Source organism: Peromyscus leucopus, chromosome 17, assembly GCF_004664715.2.
Source record: "Peromyscus leucopus breed LL Stock chromosome 17, UCI_PerLeu_2.1, whole genome shotgun sequence".
Lineage (NCBI taxonomy): Eukaryota > Metazoa > Chordata > Mammalia > Rodentia > Cricetidae > Peromyscus > Peromyscus leucopus.
The window spans coordinates 47,145,640-47,162,077 of NC_051077.1; the positions used below are offsets into that span (position 1 = coordinate 47,145,640).

Sequence of the window (16,438 nt, forward strand, 5' to 3'; positions counted from 1 at the left end):
GGAGGCCACCAATAACTCTAGCACCAGGGAATCTGTAGCCTCTTCTCGCTGTTGTAAGCCACTCAGGTGCACAAACCCACACAGAGACACACATGTATAGACATAATTAAATATAAAAATAAAATCTTTTTTTGTTAAACTCCATGGAACCAGAACCTCAACACAATAATGCACTCAAAGCCTCCACACCGCTTGGCATGAATTTTTTTCAAGGTAAAAGTTAAACAAACAAGAAGCCAGTGTGAAGAAAATACTTTTTTTTTTTTTTGCCACAAAACCACAGTACTAGATGAAAAAAAAAATCATAGAGAAAATGAACACCATGGTATTTTTTTAAAACCTTTATTCATTCAGAATGCAATTCTGGGCCAATCTGCAATCAAGACAAAACCCCAGACTCTGAAGTGGCATTAACAGGCTGACTAATGAAACAATACCACTCTTTAAAGCACAAGCCGGAAGTAGGTTTTTCACTCCGTTCAAAGCCACTATGAAACACGTACATTTTCTTCCCAGAGGCAGTGCATTAACAGGATCATGCTCAGACAAGCGAACCAGCACAAGCGACACAGGACAACTTATACAGAACTATGCAATTCTGGCAGTACAGTGCTCAAAACTCCAGGCTACTGTTGGCTTTTTTATGGCATCCATTAGGGGACATTGTCACCAATTCCATTAAAAGAGCTATTTTTTTAAAGCTACATGGAGAAGCGAATGCCAGTTAGAGAATGAAGTAGATGAAGACCTTACATTTATGTCTGCGTATATTTAAGTAATATCAATTACTGCTCAAATGATCGAAAACAAATCAGTGTTAAATAGTAACTTCACACGATCTAAAATAAAAGAGCCACGTTGCATCTTACTACGTTTTATAGATAGATTAAAGCAATTAGTTCGAAGCCTTTCTTAAAAATTTAAAGTCTCTGACATCATTTTCCACCACTCCATCAACTCTTCCTTCTCCTCCTCTTTTCTTTCAGAGAAAGACTCCAGCTCAAAGTCAACCTGAGGAGGAAAACCATAACAGATTGCCGTCAAATCGTTTATACAATTAAAAAGGCAGTTCATAGCTTATACAGTGGAATAAATTCAATCTAACCCCCAAATTAAAGGAGTTTTTTTTTTAATCTTTACTAAACATGCTTTTATAGAAACAAAATTCAGAAATCAGTTCTGGTTGGTATGTGCTTAAATCCAATGGCTTCAAAACAGCTACAGTTTCATAAAACCCATACCCATCCTCTTCCCCTTGAGGGAAGTCCTTTGTCTCATGAGCTCTTCCTGTTAGCCTTGAATGTTGTCCTGGCTGGGGTTTGAACTAACAGACTACAGCTCAGTGTGCTGGTGACTTGTCTACAAAGTGCTGTTTCTCAGGTGATGAGTTTGTTAGAGACCCTCAAAAACACAAAACGAAACTGCTATCCTGGTGAACAGAGGGACAGGGTGCTGGGCTCCTTCCAGTCTATGGAGAACCTGCACACATAGAATGCTGATCTGGTCACCGTCCCCACCCAGTCCTCCTCCATTTCCCAACCTACTTGGAACTAAGTGTTTGAAGTTATTTGGGTGTAAGATCACACTCTCTACATCCTTTGGACTATTTGAAAAACTATGGAGGATAAGAGTTGAACCTTTCCCAGCCTGTGCCTAGAGGTACCTGGTTTCCAGCTTTCACTGATCAACTCTGCTTCCTGCCTTTCACAGTCCACAGCCTTAGGTACATATACACACAATCAAATTTAATAAACCATTTTCAAAACTCAAGATCTTTTGTTTGCAAAAATAAGTGTTTGGAGGGGAAGGGGCGTGGATTCCAGGTAGCTGACATGTCTGTGGGACACTCTGGAGTTTGGAGATGCAGCTCTGGTACTCACACTTGGAGGGCAAGTGCATTCCTGCTGAGTTATCTCCCTGACCCTCATCATGTATTCCTAACAGATGCTAGATAATGCCTAAGATTATCTTACTGGCATTTTTCTAATATATAGAGAGTAAAGCATCACGCCGGATGCTACAGATGGAAAGATAATTGGAACAGAATCCCATTTATGTTGAAATCGAAGTTAGAAAACTAAAATTAATATTTTAAGTATTGTTTTGTGTTCTTATGAAACTCTTCAAGAAGCCAGAGACCATGATGAAGTCTTATTAGGTCTCAGCTTTCTCATCTGTTAAATGGGGATAATAATGGCACCTACCTTGTAGGGCTACAGTGAAGATTAGATATAAAGTTTTTAAATATGTTTGACAGTGCTGGGTTCTCATTAGATTAATGATGACTACATTCTCAGCTATTCTCATGACTACTTACCCCAACGGCAGGGCTGAAGGGAACTGCCACTTTCTTCGTTATTGCCAGGTAGCCAGGAGCTGAGGCTGTAAGTTTATAGTTTCCAGGCGCAAGCAATCGCCAGTAATCTCCATCCTTAGCTGCAGGGAGGGAAAGAACATCAAAGCCAGGCACACGTGTGAAAGGGTGGTCTCAAGAACTAAGGATGTTGGTAGTTACACCAACGTCGTTAGCTTGGCTGACTTTCAGCAAATCCCTGGTGAAATTCTAGGGGGAAGAGTGCAAATGTCTTCCCACAAACCTCCTGTCCTAGAGCTGGACCAGAGGCACCCAGGCTAAATATTTAATAAGCCTCATCAAATATGAATCTTCTGGTCACATCAGAAGTGCCATGGGTAAGAAGAAGTATAAAATCTCCACTTGGGCATCGTATTTCCATTCTTACCACGTAAAGAGCTCAGGTCCCAAGAATCTTCTAGATCAATGTTTCACAAAGCATAGCCCCAAGATGACCTCATTAGAATCCTCCAGGTCCTTGTTAGCAATTTCAAGTTTGAAAGATTTGCAAGACATTGGTCTGTCGTGCCATTCAGGAACTACATCTGGAATTCTTAAGCAGAGCTATGATTCAATCTCATTCACTCCCCCAGGTTTCTTCTAAATCTAGACTGGGTCTCATAGGCCCTTACATTGAACTCATGCGTGGACCTTAACCCACCTGTCTTTCTCCCTTGATCTAAGACCCACTGCAAACTATCAGCCTTGGATATTTTCCACTCTGTACTCTGCTTACACCAATACAGCTGTGAGAAGCTTGGGCAAACATGGAGGGTGACCAATTTCCAGTCCCTAAACACCATCCTTGCTCCGGTAGATGGTGGTAGCTTTCTTCTGTGCCTCCCGGACCCATCAATCTCCATTGTCTGCATCAGCTCTGCTCAAGCTCAGGTGCATGTCAATCAAACAGGGAAGTTGAGAAAATACAAGATCTGATTGACTAGCTCCGAGGTGAGGCCTTGGAGTCTGCGTCCCTAACCCGCAGGGTGATGCTGAAGCCTCTAAGGGGTCCACACTTTGAGTAACAAGGGTCCTACTGGGTAGTGCACTCTCCATTTTGCCTCTGCCTCTAAAACATCCCCCTCACCCCCACTCCCAATTGGTGCTGCACATTATTTTATCATTTAAAAAAAAAAAAAGCAGCCAGAAAAAAAAATCCACTAAATCCCCATCATCCTGCATGCCCAGCATCTCCCTTCTGTTAGTAATGCGTTTATCATTTGTGCTTTATAGCAAAATTTCACTAAAATGTCAATATCTTCCACCACTCAAGGCCCTTTCCCTAGTCTTCCCAACTTTACCCTCACACCTCACTGTTGATAGAGATTTTGTCAAGAGTCTCCACGCTGCCAAATCCAATGATTCACTCACAAGGGCAATCTTACTGGGCAGCTTTGATCCCTCTCTCTCCCTCTTGAAGCATCTCTGGGTGCCCAGGACAACACCCCTCACTTTCCACGTTAGAGTTCATTTCTAGTTCCTTTGAATGCCCTTAGCCTCAAAAAGGCAATATTGCTACAGCCCAAACTGTAGGATAAAAGATCCAAGCTCACCTCCAGGTTTGAAAACCCACCCGTCCCTGGGCTTACCTCAAACTCAGGACTTGAAATCTCACCAGTCCCCACCCTGGAAATCTCCATCCTGGAAAAATCCTCCACCCCAAAAACCCTAGCTAAACCTGTCTGCTGCTCAGTTCCCTGCTGTTTCTCACCCAAGCAGAGTCAGCCATCCTCATGTGTCTCTCCCAACAAGTCTCTTGTGTAAGATTTGTCACGAGGGAGGTGTGACTTGGCTCCCGACTACCTGGGTCCCCTTTCCTTCAGAGCTGTGACACCTGGGTTGGGGATTTCCCTCCAGAGCTGCAACACTTTATTGGGGAAAACTTTCCCATCGGAGCTGCAGCGCTTACAAATCCTCTGTCCCATTCCTTACTCCTTAGATTAGATGTCCCCCACAGTTTTGCATCGTGGAATGCAGAGAAAATAGTATTTCTGGAGTTAACAGAACAGACATCTTATGGCCAGAGGGCATCAACCACGCTTGCTAGGGGTGCAGGGGAGTGCGATCCTGGCCTGGCTTCCAGAATGCTTGCTGGAGAAGCATTGTGAGACTTGGTGGCATAGTGATGAATGTTGTTGAATAAATCTATAAACGAATTTTATAGGACAATGGGGCTTGAGGGGGAGTTTAAATAATTCTAAGGACCGAGAAGAGTGTTCTTGTTCCTATCTTTGTTACCTTGTTGAAGGATTCCAGTGGGTGATAAAGTAAAGTGAGCTTAATGGAAATGCATACGGGTTACTCAGACACCCCAAATGCTGGGAGTTTAACCTCCACAGATCCAACACGGCAGGGCCGCTCGGCGACTGCCCCGCTCTGGGGAAAGGGCGCCATCTGCTGGCTCGAGATTTCCGCATGCCGCGGACTTCCTGGGTTCCACTGTTTATTCCCACAGAACAACATGGAATTGGGGGCCAGAGTCGGTAAAAAGGCAGATGAGCCAATTAACTGCTATGCTTAGAATTAGCATATAATTATAATTAGGATAATTGTTATGTTCATTTTCATAGTGCTTGCCTCCAGATCAAGGCAAAATTAAAAAAAAAAAAAAAATACCCACCCGAAGTGATATCGTGGTCTATCCCATCCACGGAGATGGTTGCGTTGGCAATCGGGTTACCTTGAAGATCGCGGACAAATCCTTTAACTCCTCGGTGTATCTGTGAAGGTCAAAAACAGCCAAAAAATTTATAACAGAAATGGCTTTAAAATGGGTTGCATATCAAGCAGCTCCTTGTTTTCTAGAATACATTGTAGATCCTCATTGTTTAAGAAACGGAACAGACACAAACCGCCAGCGAATGTTTGTGTGCGTTCTTTTCTGGGCTTTCCCTCAAACAAATGAGAAGTTACCTTCTGAGAATGGATGTCATGTTCTGTGTCACACAAAGATTTTGAAGGACATTCGGAACAACAAGAAAGCCTGTTGGATTTGTGACATTTTAGCCTCCGCATATTTCAGTATAGTGTCTCTTTTACAAGCAAGGTCGTCTCCACAAACCTTGTATAATGCCAGTTAGTTGACAAGTGTATCACATCCTATTAATGCTAGCTGAGCTGGAAGAAAAGCTGTGAGCTGTGCCTGCCTTTGCATCAAGCTCATTAACAATACAGTTTTGACTGAAAACTAGGGCGTGATAGATCAGGGAACTCAAAGACTGAAAATCGGATAGCAATTAAGGATGGAGAGGAAAGGGCTTCTAGTGAGAATAATCCCTCTTAATTAAGTCAGCAATTAATTGCTGCGATCTGAACTACAAAACATCTTTTATAACCTTTATAAGATGACTTACCTAAGCCTGTATTCTCGTGTATGCATACAGATACATGTGTGCAGACACACCGCCTGTGGAGGCTAGAGGTGTCTATCTACACACCTGTTATCCCAGGTGGAGAGAGATGGAGGCAGGAGGACCAGCTTAGGTCATCTTCAGCTACAAATGGAGTTCAAAGTCCAGCCTGGGATACATGAGACCTTGTCTCAAATAAGCAAAGTGTTTTGTTCCTGAGATAGTTATGCATTTTCCTACGGAGCACAGAATAAATCCCAGGCGTCCCTTTTATCATTGAGAAGTAAACGTGGCCGTCATGCATGCTTTTTCCAGTGAGACGCCCTGGTTCTCTGCAATAATTTTTGCATTTTTTGAATCTCTGAAGCTCTAAAAAATAGTAAGTAATTTTTTTCCTCTAAGGATAATTTCTAACTTTTCTTTTAAAGCTGTGTATGTCAGAAACAATGAATGACTGTTTTGATGGCGACTAGTTTAGCGAGAGGAGAATAAATACATCTTAAATTTTTGTTTAGGGCCTAGAGAATCTCTTACTTTTGTTGTTGTTGTTGTTGTTTGTTTGTTTGTTTGTTTGTTTATTCATTTCTGAACCAGTCAACCAAAACTGAAATACTGAAAACCATTCACTTGGAGCCGGGAAGCATAAAGGGTTAGGTTTCTGAATGGAAAGGAGAGCAAGTCATTCCTGATCAGACAGACAGACAGACAGCAGAGAGGAATATATACACAGATCACATAAAGCAGACATGTTACAAATCTGAAACTTCCTAGCAGGGCTGAGGGATTTCTGTTGAGGACTGATAAACAAAATTCAAAGCAACCCTGGTTTGTAAAAGAGGGATGGCTTGCGCAGAAGCTTGTCCGTCTTGAGATACTGTCATTTTGACATTACAGATTTTTGTGAAGCTTCAAAGAAATGAAACTTTTAATTCCCTTATCATTGAAAAGTAAGTCGTGCGATCACCACAGGCACATGTGATTAGTCTGTGTTCAGCACAGATATGGGGGGGGGGGGTCCAAAACATCTTGACCCCACAGCTGCCATGACAGACTTAGAGGCCCAGACACAACTTCTGTGACTGGCTTACTGGCTGGCAACACCCGAATCCAGGAGTAGCCATGAGCTGACCCCACCTGGGGAGGATCTGCATCTAAGGGGAAAGTATCTGACATTCCAAACATTCCCAGCATCTAGACAAATGTCAGCCAATCAGGATCCTGAAGCCTAGAAATCCCCTCACCCCAACCTTTGCTATGATAAAAACAAAAACACCCTGCCCAGGCTTGGGACTCTTTGCTCTCACCACTGAGTTGGACAGAGAGACCAAGCTTTGAGCTTAAAATAAAGGCTTTTTGCTTTTACATGTGGGATTTGGTCTCTGTGGTGGTCTTTTGGAGGTCTGCACAATCTGGACATAACAATATGCTGAGTTAAAGTTCATGGCTTTTTCTGTTTGTACCAACCACTTGGGACTTAGAATATGCAGTGAAATACATATTTAAATAATAAATGCCTTTCCCCATCTTAGACTTATTGTGTGTGTGTGTGTGTGTGTGTGTGTGTGTGTGTGTGTAAATTTTTGCAGATGTGATCTGCCATGTGGGTACTGAACCTGGGTCCTCTGTAAGAGCAGCAAGTGATCTTAACTGCTGGCTATCTCTCTGACCTCAAGCTGAAGATGATATTGAACCCTTCTGTTTTTCTCTAGACAGAATCTCACTATGTACCCTGTCAGTCCTGGGCAACACTGGACTCCCAGAAAGCCCCCTGCCTCTAAACATCTGCTTATATATCAATTATAAGTAATTTTTCTGAAATGTCAATGTTTTACTATTCTTTAAAGTTTATTTATTTTTTCTGATGTAGAAAATTTTCTGTTTGAAAACTACTGCTGTAGCAATAATAACAGAAATGTCGCAAGTCGTCATAACTGCGTAGACGGGAATTTAGACTGGAAACCGCTATCATTTTACATCTTTTGCAAAGAAAACCACGAAGCTCAGATTTCACTGCGGCTTGAATAATCTGCTTTGCTACTCTGGTCCCCTCCTGTTTTTCGTGTCTCCTCCTGTGGCAATCTCTCCCCAGACTTTAGGACATCTCCATTCCCCATGATACAAAGGCAGATGCTCTGGGGTTCCTAAGGTCTATTTGGATCAGTCGCATTAAACACCTCTGTGGTGTCAATCACCCAAATTGCATGCACACTGCAGATTCTGGAGTCATTCCCTACAGAAAGTGAAAGCCCGGGACAGGACAGGAACTCATTGTTCAACAGGATCCTTAGATGGTTTTGATTCTAGTGCTTTATGAAGCAAGCAGTCGAGAAATTCCTTGAGAATTTTTGAGAAGTCGGCTGTTCCAAAGCTATTGAATGGGGAGCTTTTCTTAGCCAGCCATTGACTCTAATTAGCTTTACAATCCTAGCTCCTGCAAACATCCCTGTTAAAACTCTACAGGAGCTATCCTCTGTAACAACGACAAAACGAGACCTAATCACCTCTTTGGCAGGAGGTGGGAACGGAGGCCTTACTTAGATTCAGGCCCAGCTGTTCAGTCCCCAATCAGCACCATTGTCAAGAAAATGATTACAGCAGAGAACCACTGGCAGCTTTCATGAGCTTTCCTCAGCCCTTGATTCCTAAGCTGGAGCATCCCATGGTACAGCTGAGTGAGTGCTTTTATCATGAAGGCCTCTTCCTGTTTCTACACAGCCTACGCCACAGCGCTGATGCCAGATCGGAGCAAATTCTCCTTCCAAATGTCCTGAAACAGCACCACATGACTCCATTCCTTCTGTTCTCAGTTCACCTCTACCATCAGATGTGTCCACATCATTGAAAGGACAAATACCCTTTCCTAGTAGAATGGGTTTACGATTTATTTAGCTTTGAATTATACTTTTTCTGAAGAGGTGAGTTATGTTATTTATTAAGCGGCGCTGTTTACCACGAGGCACAACAAAACCCACTCTAGGAGTTTATTAAGGCAAGGGAATAGAAAGGGTGTGCATAGGCCTATGGGATGACTGTGCAGGAAGAGAGAGAAGGAATAGGTAGAACCCGCTTTTATAGGTACCCCACACATGCGCATATGGGCTTGCATGGTCATGTGTAGGATCCTTTAAGGCCCTAGGATGACTAAGCACCTTGCCTGACTACTGGACAACAAAGGCATAGTCATGTAGCTGGGGGAGTGGCTAGGAATTCTAACAAGTTAAGTATCAGCAGAACCTGTTTTTTAACTGTTGCTCAAGGTGATGATCTTACTGGTCATAGCCATAGGGAATCTTACATACAGCTCCAAGAGACTTTTTCTAAACCCCTATGACTGAGTTAAGGAGACTTCTGTGCCCACCCATTATAGTTATCCTTGTAGTTAACCTTTATTTCAGCAGTTGCATCCTCTCGTGATTGGGCATTCATGTTTATGACTCTGCTATTTCAGACCCTTCTGAAGGAAGGCCCCAGGGTTCCTGGGATATGAAAGTGGCTTTATACATTTCTGTTGGGAAAAATGGTCAAAAGAGGTATAAATGTTTAATCAAGAAAGCATCCTTTGATATCTAAGTGGAGAACCCAAAGAACCCATCTGACTTCTTCTACCAAAATAAATAAATAAATAAATAATAAAGGAAAATAAAACAGTTCATTTTTTTACCTCAGAGAAACAGCTCTCCTCAAAACATTCTGCAGGCATTCCTACTAGAGTTATTCTAAAGTCAGTATGGCTCACTATTCTCAAATTTTATTTATCTAAAAACATTAATGTTTACATGCAGCAGAAAACTGCTATGTTGATCTCTTTAAAAAATCTTATAGAATAGGTGTTCTTTACTCAAATCCATTATTGATGAATCTATTTTATGAATCCCTTTTGATAAGGTATTGTATGATTATCTGATATGTGTCAAATAATCCCTAAAAATGTTCTCTTTTAAAAACCATTGGTTTTAGAGCATAATGGTGCACACCTTTAATCCTAGCATTTGGGAGACAAATCTCTGAGTTTGAGGCCAGCCTGGTCTAACACAATGAATTTAAGGCTAACCAGAGCTACATAGTAAGATTCTGTTTCAAATAAACAAACAAAAACAAGCATTGGTTTTATGTGTACATTTCCATATGTATTTATAGTCATAAATCACTGATTGTGAGTTTCAATTGTCCACTTGATACAATGCAGTATCACCTGGATTAATGAGTCTTAATGAGAAACTGCCTGGATCAGGGTGGCCTATGGGCACAACTCTGCCAGATTTTCTGGATTGTGTTAATTATATTGATGTAAGAAGTCCCAGCCTAAAAGTGGGAAACACTATCCTGTAGCTTTGGGTCCCAGACTCTGTAAGAGTAGAGAAACCAAGCTGCATACAGATGCATGCATGCATCCCCTCTGCTCTTGACTATGGACATGAGTAGCTTTTACACAATCCTTCAGCCTAACTTTCTCACAATCATATGCCATGACCTGGAATTCTTAGACAAAATAAACCCTTTCTCTCCTAAATTGCTTATATCAGATTATTTAGTCACAACAGCAGAAATGAATCTAGGGGGGTAGCTAAATGTTTGTTTAAGAACATTTGTTTCTATTGACTCAGTTTAATTAGTCTAGACTGTCTGGGGTGTGTGAAATAAACAGCATTCTAGTAGACTGCGGATGAAAATGGCCATATAGAGAATAGAATTTGAAGATAGTTGAGTCACTGAGGGTGAGGAGTGATGTCCTGTGGTCTGTCCACCATTACTTCCTGGTACCTATGGTGTTTTTTTTGTTTGTTTGTTTTTGGTTTTGGTTTTTGGTTTTTGGGGGTTTTTTTGGTTTTTCGAGACAGGGTTTCTCTGTGTAGCTTTGCGCCTTTCCTGGAACTCGATTTGGAGACCAGGCTGGCCTCGAACCCACAGAGATCTGCCTGCCTCTGCCTCCCGAGTGCTGGAATTAAAGGCATGCACCACCACCTCCTGGCAGTGATATTTTATTTGTGCTGAAATGTGATTTTATTTGTATGTTAATAAATAAAGTTGCCTTGAGATCAGAGGTAAAAGCAAGCCATAATCAGAGTCAGGCAGTGGTAGCCCAGGCCCTTACTTAATCTGATCACATGGCAGGCAGAGTCTCTGTGGTCAAGGACACAGCCAAGCATGGTGACCTGAACCTTTAATTCCAGTACTAACCATAGAGACCTGGAGGTCTATATAGACAGGCAGTGACGAGGAAGTCATGTGGTTGGGTTTAGAGCTAATGAGAAGGCAGAACAGAAAGGCAATAAAAAGACAAGTCACACAGGAAGAAGGTCTCTCTCTCTCTTTCTCTGGGGAAGTGATGGTAGCAAGGTGGTCAGATAAGGTAGTCATGGCTCTTGCTCTGATCTCTTTGGCTTTAACTCTGTATTTGGCTCTGTGTTTCTTATTTACTAAGACTGTTTAGAATTTCATCTACGGGTCCCAGCATCTGTATATACCATAGAGGGGACAGCAATGCCACGGCTAGTCCAAGCAGGTAACTAATAACTAATTTCATTTCGACAGACTGTGGGATACCCTGAAATTCTGTACCAACATATTGCAAATGGCCATGGGTTTTTTTTTTTTTTTTTTTTTTTGGTTTTTCAAGACAGGGTTTCTCCGTGTAGCTTTGCGCCTTTTCCTGGAACTCACTTGGTAGCCCAGGCTGGCCTCGAACTCACAGAGATCCACCTGCCTCTGCCTCCGAGTGCTGGAATTAAAGGTGTGTGCCACCACCGCCCGGGCCGCAAATGGCCATGTCTTGAGAGACTGCTACAGCAGGACAATTCTAAGACAAGACTTCCTGGATTCAATCTTTAGGGCATAACCTGGCAAAACTGATCAACCTCTTTGATCTCAGATTCCTTCTTTGTCTAATTGTCAGTTGAGGGTGGTGATTGAGGTGATCTCATGTGATTCATAGAATTACTGCAAGGATCCACTACATAATTATTACACATAAGGCATTCAGAACAATGCCTGAAAAATACTAAGGGCTCAGTCAATCATCACCTGAGATCCAGTTGGGTCTAGTGAGAGGTGAGTGAAGCTTTCAAGGCACAAAAGCCAGGAGACTCACTCAGGCACTAGTCCTACACCTGCTCGTAATCCTGGCTCTGCCTGGGACACTTCAAAGGCCCAAGGCGATCAGCTAAGAGACTGTCTTAAGATTGTCCCTTTGACAGTTCTCCAGTATAGTCAGTTCATACTGAGCAGTCATGAACCATAAAACCTATGGCAAACAAAGTCTAACTGAGACACTACAGACACTTGTTTCCTATGGTGGCATCTCCATTTGGATTGCCCCCACACACACAACAAAACCCCTTTTATGAGTCCAATATACTACAGGGCTAAAGACTGCTCCATCAGCCAATGCCAGATACTGGGTTTACCTGCTCCAGGTAGCTGATGAGGGAGTTTTTGTTGTCTTCCCAATAGCTTTTGAGGGTCTCTTCAGGTGGGAACTTCTCGCAGCTGAGTTCCACAGTGATCTCGAAGCAGTTGCTGCTCAGGTAATTGAAGTCTTGCATTCCTGCCCAAGCACCAAAGGGAGAGTCAGTGTGTACACGCAGTGATGATAACTCTGCATATGCTGTCCTCATCGTCTAAGCACCTAGGTCAAAGACTGACCCTGTAAGACTCTGCATGGAAATTTCCTCCTAGGAGGGAACCAAAAACATGCTCAGAAGACTCTTGTTTTAAAAGCACAAACTCTTGTGTCTTAAACGATCATTTAGTTTAAAGCATCCGTGTCATAGGTGGGAGCAAAAGCTAGATGCCATCCACATTCCACGGTGCTCAACAGACTTCAGGAAAGACAAGCTGAAATACTGTATTCCTTGACCTGGGAAAGAAATGGGCATCCCTCTAAGCTGCCTTCCTATGAGGCAGGAACTGGGAGAGTCTAGTGAGGTGACATGACATGCTATTCTCTCCTAAACCCAACCAAGACCAAAGTGTATTCCTGAAGGATTAGGACTCCTAGTATATGATAAATAAGATATATCATAGTATATGATATATAAAATTATATATTTATTCAATAAACATGGCATATCTACTTTGTCTTAGACATAATGTTAATTATACTGCACTAGACCACAGAGAAGATTTGATACTCAGAATAATTTTATTAGATTATCATTCAGATTCACTGAGGATGTTGTTGCCCATTAGATTGCTTTCCTGGAGTCAGAGTACCACCCTTCAAATTGCTGTGTTGGCTGCTAAGAGCTGATAATTGTCCTCACTCCACCTACTTCCTAGGGAATGGCTGATAAGAGCTACATGGCTTGGGAGATTCTACCTCCAATCCTTCTTGACAGCCCAGAAACAATGGAGCAGCCCAAGATGACCCCCGTCTCTGATGGAGATGACCTTCCTGTCACTTAATCTGGGCTCTTTACAGAGTGCATCTGGCCAAGGCTAGAAGCGTCTCTCTGCTTCTGATTGGGGAAGTGATGCTTTAAGCTCCTGCTTGGACTCTCCACAATGATGGGCTGCAATCTGGAATTGTGAGCCAAATAAACTCTCCTGCTCCTGTGCTGGTTTTGGTCATGGTATTTGTTACAGCAATAGAAATAAAATGATGACAGGGAGCTAAAGATCTTCCAAGCTTTCTTTGGATGTTTACTGGGGGACATAAAGATTGACTAATGTATTGCTATGCTTCACTCTGAGTATTATCAGCACTTTACTAAGACATATTAGTTTATATTATGCAGGTGATACATTGCTTGCTTAGTAAGTTTGCTCCAAAGAAATCACTGAAGAATTCTTTTTTAACCTAATTGATTCCATCCTTGATGCCTGCTGGGTCTCACTTAGTGTTCTCCTGTCTACCTAGATCAGACCTCCCTGTCTTGGGAATAGTACCGCCCACCACAGGCTGGATCTTCCCACATCAACTAACAATCGAGACAATCCCCACAGACTTGCCAAGGGGCCAATGTGATCTAGATAGCCCTTCAATTGAGGCTCTCTTCTCAGGTGATTCTAGGTTATGCCCAACTCTCTATATTGTAAATAAAACCAGCATTATGGGTCAAAGCACAAAATTGCTGTCTAATATAAAATGAAGATATATTACTCTCCACCAGATATATTTGATGTACTCTAAATCTCACATAGACCATACTTCTCAGCTTACGGGGGGTGGAGGGGGAGGAGGAAGAACCAGATCTTATCTGTCCAAATACAAAACATGAGTAAAAACAGAAGAATCAGAATTTAAATTCTCTCTCTCTCTCTCTCTCTCTCTCTCTCTCTCTCTCTCTCTCTCTCTCTCTCCCCTCTCTCCTCCCTCCCTTTTTCTTCTCTCCTCCTTCTTCTTTTTCTCTCTCTCTCTCTCTCTCTCTCTCTCTCTCTCTCTCTCTCTCTCTCTCTCTCTCTCTCTCTTCTCTCTCTGTTTTGTTACCAAGTGAGTCATAGAGAATGTTCCTTAAATTATTAATTACTTTGTATTTATATTTTGCTCTTTATCTCTGGTCGAGGTTACACATCGCTCAGTGGCTGGGGAAATTCGGCAATTACAAGTTCTGCCGAGTGTTCAGCAGTACAGGGGAGGCCCCAGATGCTGCCCCAGCTGTCGGGGAAGATGAGTCCCAACAGCCCCATCAATCAACTGGGGAGCAAGCATTCAAACATATGAGTTTATGGAGGCCATTCTCATTCAAACCACGGCAAGGTCTGCTAAAGACTGTTGTATAGCCTCTAAAGTGTACATTTGCTCACAATGAAAGGCATGCCTTGCCTAATATAAAGGATGCTCTCTTACCGCAGAAGGCTGAGCCTGAAAAGCGGCCAGTTACCAATATTCAGTTTCTAATGTCCCAGTGTACTCCTTCAGATATTAGCACCCCAATTTTTAAGTCAATAAAAACAAAATAATATACAGCAATCCCTTCGCCGAGACAGCTGTAAGTCCGTCCCATCTACTCTGTAACAGCCCAGGAGCAGTGAAAATTCTGTAGATGAAAATCCCTTTCTGAGTCTGCGTGGTAATGAAAGGAAGCCGAGTTCGCACACTCAGAGAGAACCGGGGAACTCACCGCCCGGCACACTGTACCACGCCCCGCCGTTGGTCGTTCCATCCACAAAACTGCTGTCGTCGTCATTCTTCCGACAGGGAGGTCTATTGGGGTTGGACATGACTGGGTTGAAAGAAGAGTACGCTCGGGCCAAGCTTTGGAAAACGGCGTCATCGGGGCAGGAACTGTATTCGTGAGCGGTGCCTAGAAAACGAGTTCACAAGATGGGAGAAAGGGACAGCCACCAAGAACGCTGCTTGTTTTCTGAAGAGTGTTGAACTCCCGCCGATACAGCTTTTAGAAAGGTGAACGTTTTCAGGAAAGATGAAAGTTAAAGTATCGAACAATACACTTAGTGTTTAGGGTGTACGACTTTCATCCCTAACACTAAAACATCGAGATTAGGCAGAATGGCCTATGGCTATACCACCCTAAATGCCCCTGCCTCAGGGGCTAAGCAGGGTGGTGTCTGGTTAGTGCTTGGGTGAGAGATTAGATAGAGTGCATACTCTACTGAAAGCCTCACAGGAATAGATGATGAGGCCACGGTAGGCTGGACCCGAGAAGACAGGAATATTTCCATTAATAAAATTGTTTAATTTAATAAGATGTTGGCTGGTAGGGCACAGTGCCTGTGACACCAGGATTTAGGGGATAATGGCAGAAGGATCATTAGTTCAAGGTCATCCTTGGCAACACAGTGAATTCTGGGCCAACTTGGGCTATGTGAAACTGTCTCAAAAAAATGAAAAATAATTTTAAAAATTCATCAGCAACAATTTTATAAGCATTATGAAGTATTGGCACGTACACGTCCAGCATTTAATTTCAGATGTTTCTAAACTTCCCCTGTGGATGTTCTTTTGATACCCTGTATTCTCACTCATGTGTTATATAAAATGTACCTGGCTGATAAGCTGTCCAGCTAACGGCAAACCACTGAATCTCAACATGTATCTGACAGCGCTGTCTAATCCGACTCTCTTCAAATCTGAGTTTTCAGTCCCTAAAACTACCATCCTGTATGAAGATTTTACCCTTCTGAGTTCTCCAAGAAAAGATCAAAGTGAGAATTTCTCTCTCCCACTTGCTTTGGCTAAAGCTTAACTGGAACACATTAGAGAAAAGTCAAATAGCACTCCACCTTTTTGACACTAGCAGAAGGGGACCCAAGGGCAGAAAGGTGAGAGCACATATGTGTTGGATTCCCACAGCCAGGGTGAAGTGTCAGAGGCTGTTCATGTTGTACATGAACCTAGGTTGTAGAATGTTAATTTAAGATGTGTTACATTTATTTATGCTGTAGAATGTTTGCTTAATGATGCAGAGATGTGTTGCATTCTTTTATGTTGCATTTGTTTAACTCTGTGAAGCTGTGTTACTGTGCCTGTCTAAAACACACGATTGATCTAATAAAGAGCAGAACAACCAATAGCAAAGCAGGAGAAAGGGTGAGCGGGACTGGCAGGCAAAGAGAATAAAAGAGGAGGAGAAATCTGGGAGGAGAAGATCAAGGAATGAGAAAAGAAGGGGCCAGACACCCAGCTACACCGCCAGCCATGGAATAAGAAGGAAAGAAAAGATACAGAAATAGAGAAAGATAAGAAAAGCCAAGCTAAGGCCAGGCATTCAGGAGAAAGAATAAGCCTCTGTCTATATTTATTTGGTAGCTAGATAGCAGGCCCCCAAAAGAG

At 42.6% G+C, this 16,438-nt stretch overlaps 1 protein-coding gene across 1 annotated transcript in view; it reads right to left on the reverse strand.

The window, feature by feature from the left end:
* Window positions 1–328: 328 nt before the first annotated feature.
* Window positions 329–16,438, reverse strand: part of Cpe (carboxypeptidase E) — a 99,949-nt gene continuing 83,839 nt past the window's right edge. The window contains exons 5-9 of the mRNA XM_028881020.2: window positions 14,766–14,948; window positions 12,108–12,247; window positions 4,974–5,073; window positions 2,318–2,436; window positions 329–1,011 (exon numbers count right to left, since the gene is read on the reverse strand). Of these exons, the coding sequence (XP_028736853.2) occupies window positions 913–1,011; window positions 2,318–2,436; window positions 4,974–5,073; window positions 12,108–12,247; window positions 14,766–14,948 (641 nt within the window). The 3' untranslated portion in view covers window positions 329–912. The remainder of the gene's footprint in view (window positions 1,012–2,317; window positions 2,437–4,973; window positions 5,074–12,107; window positions 12,248–14,765; window positions 14,949–16,438) is intronic.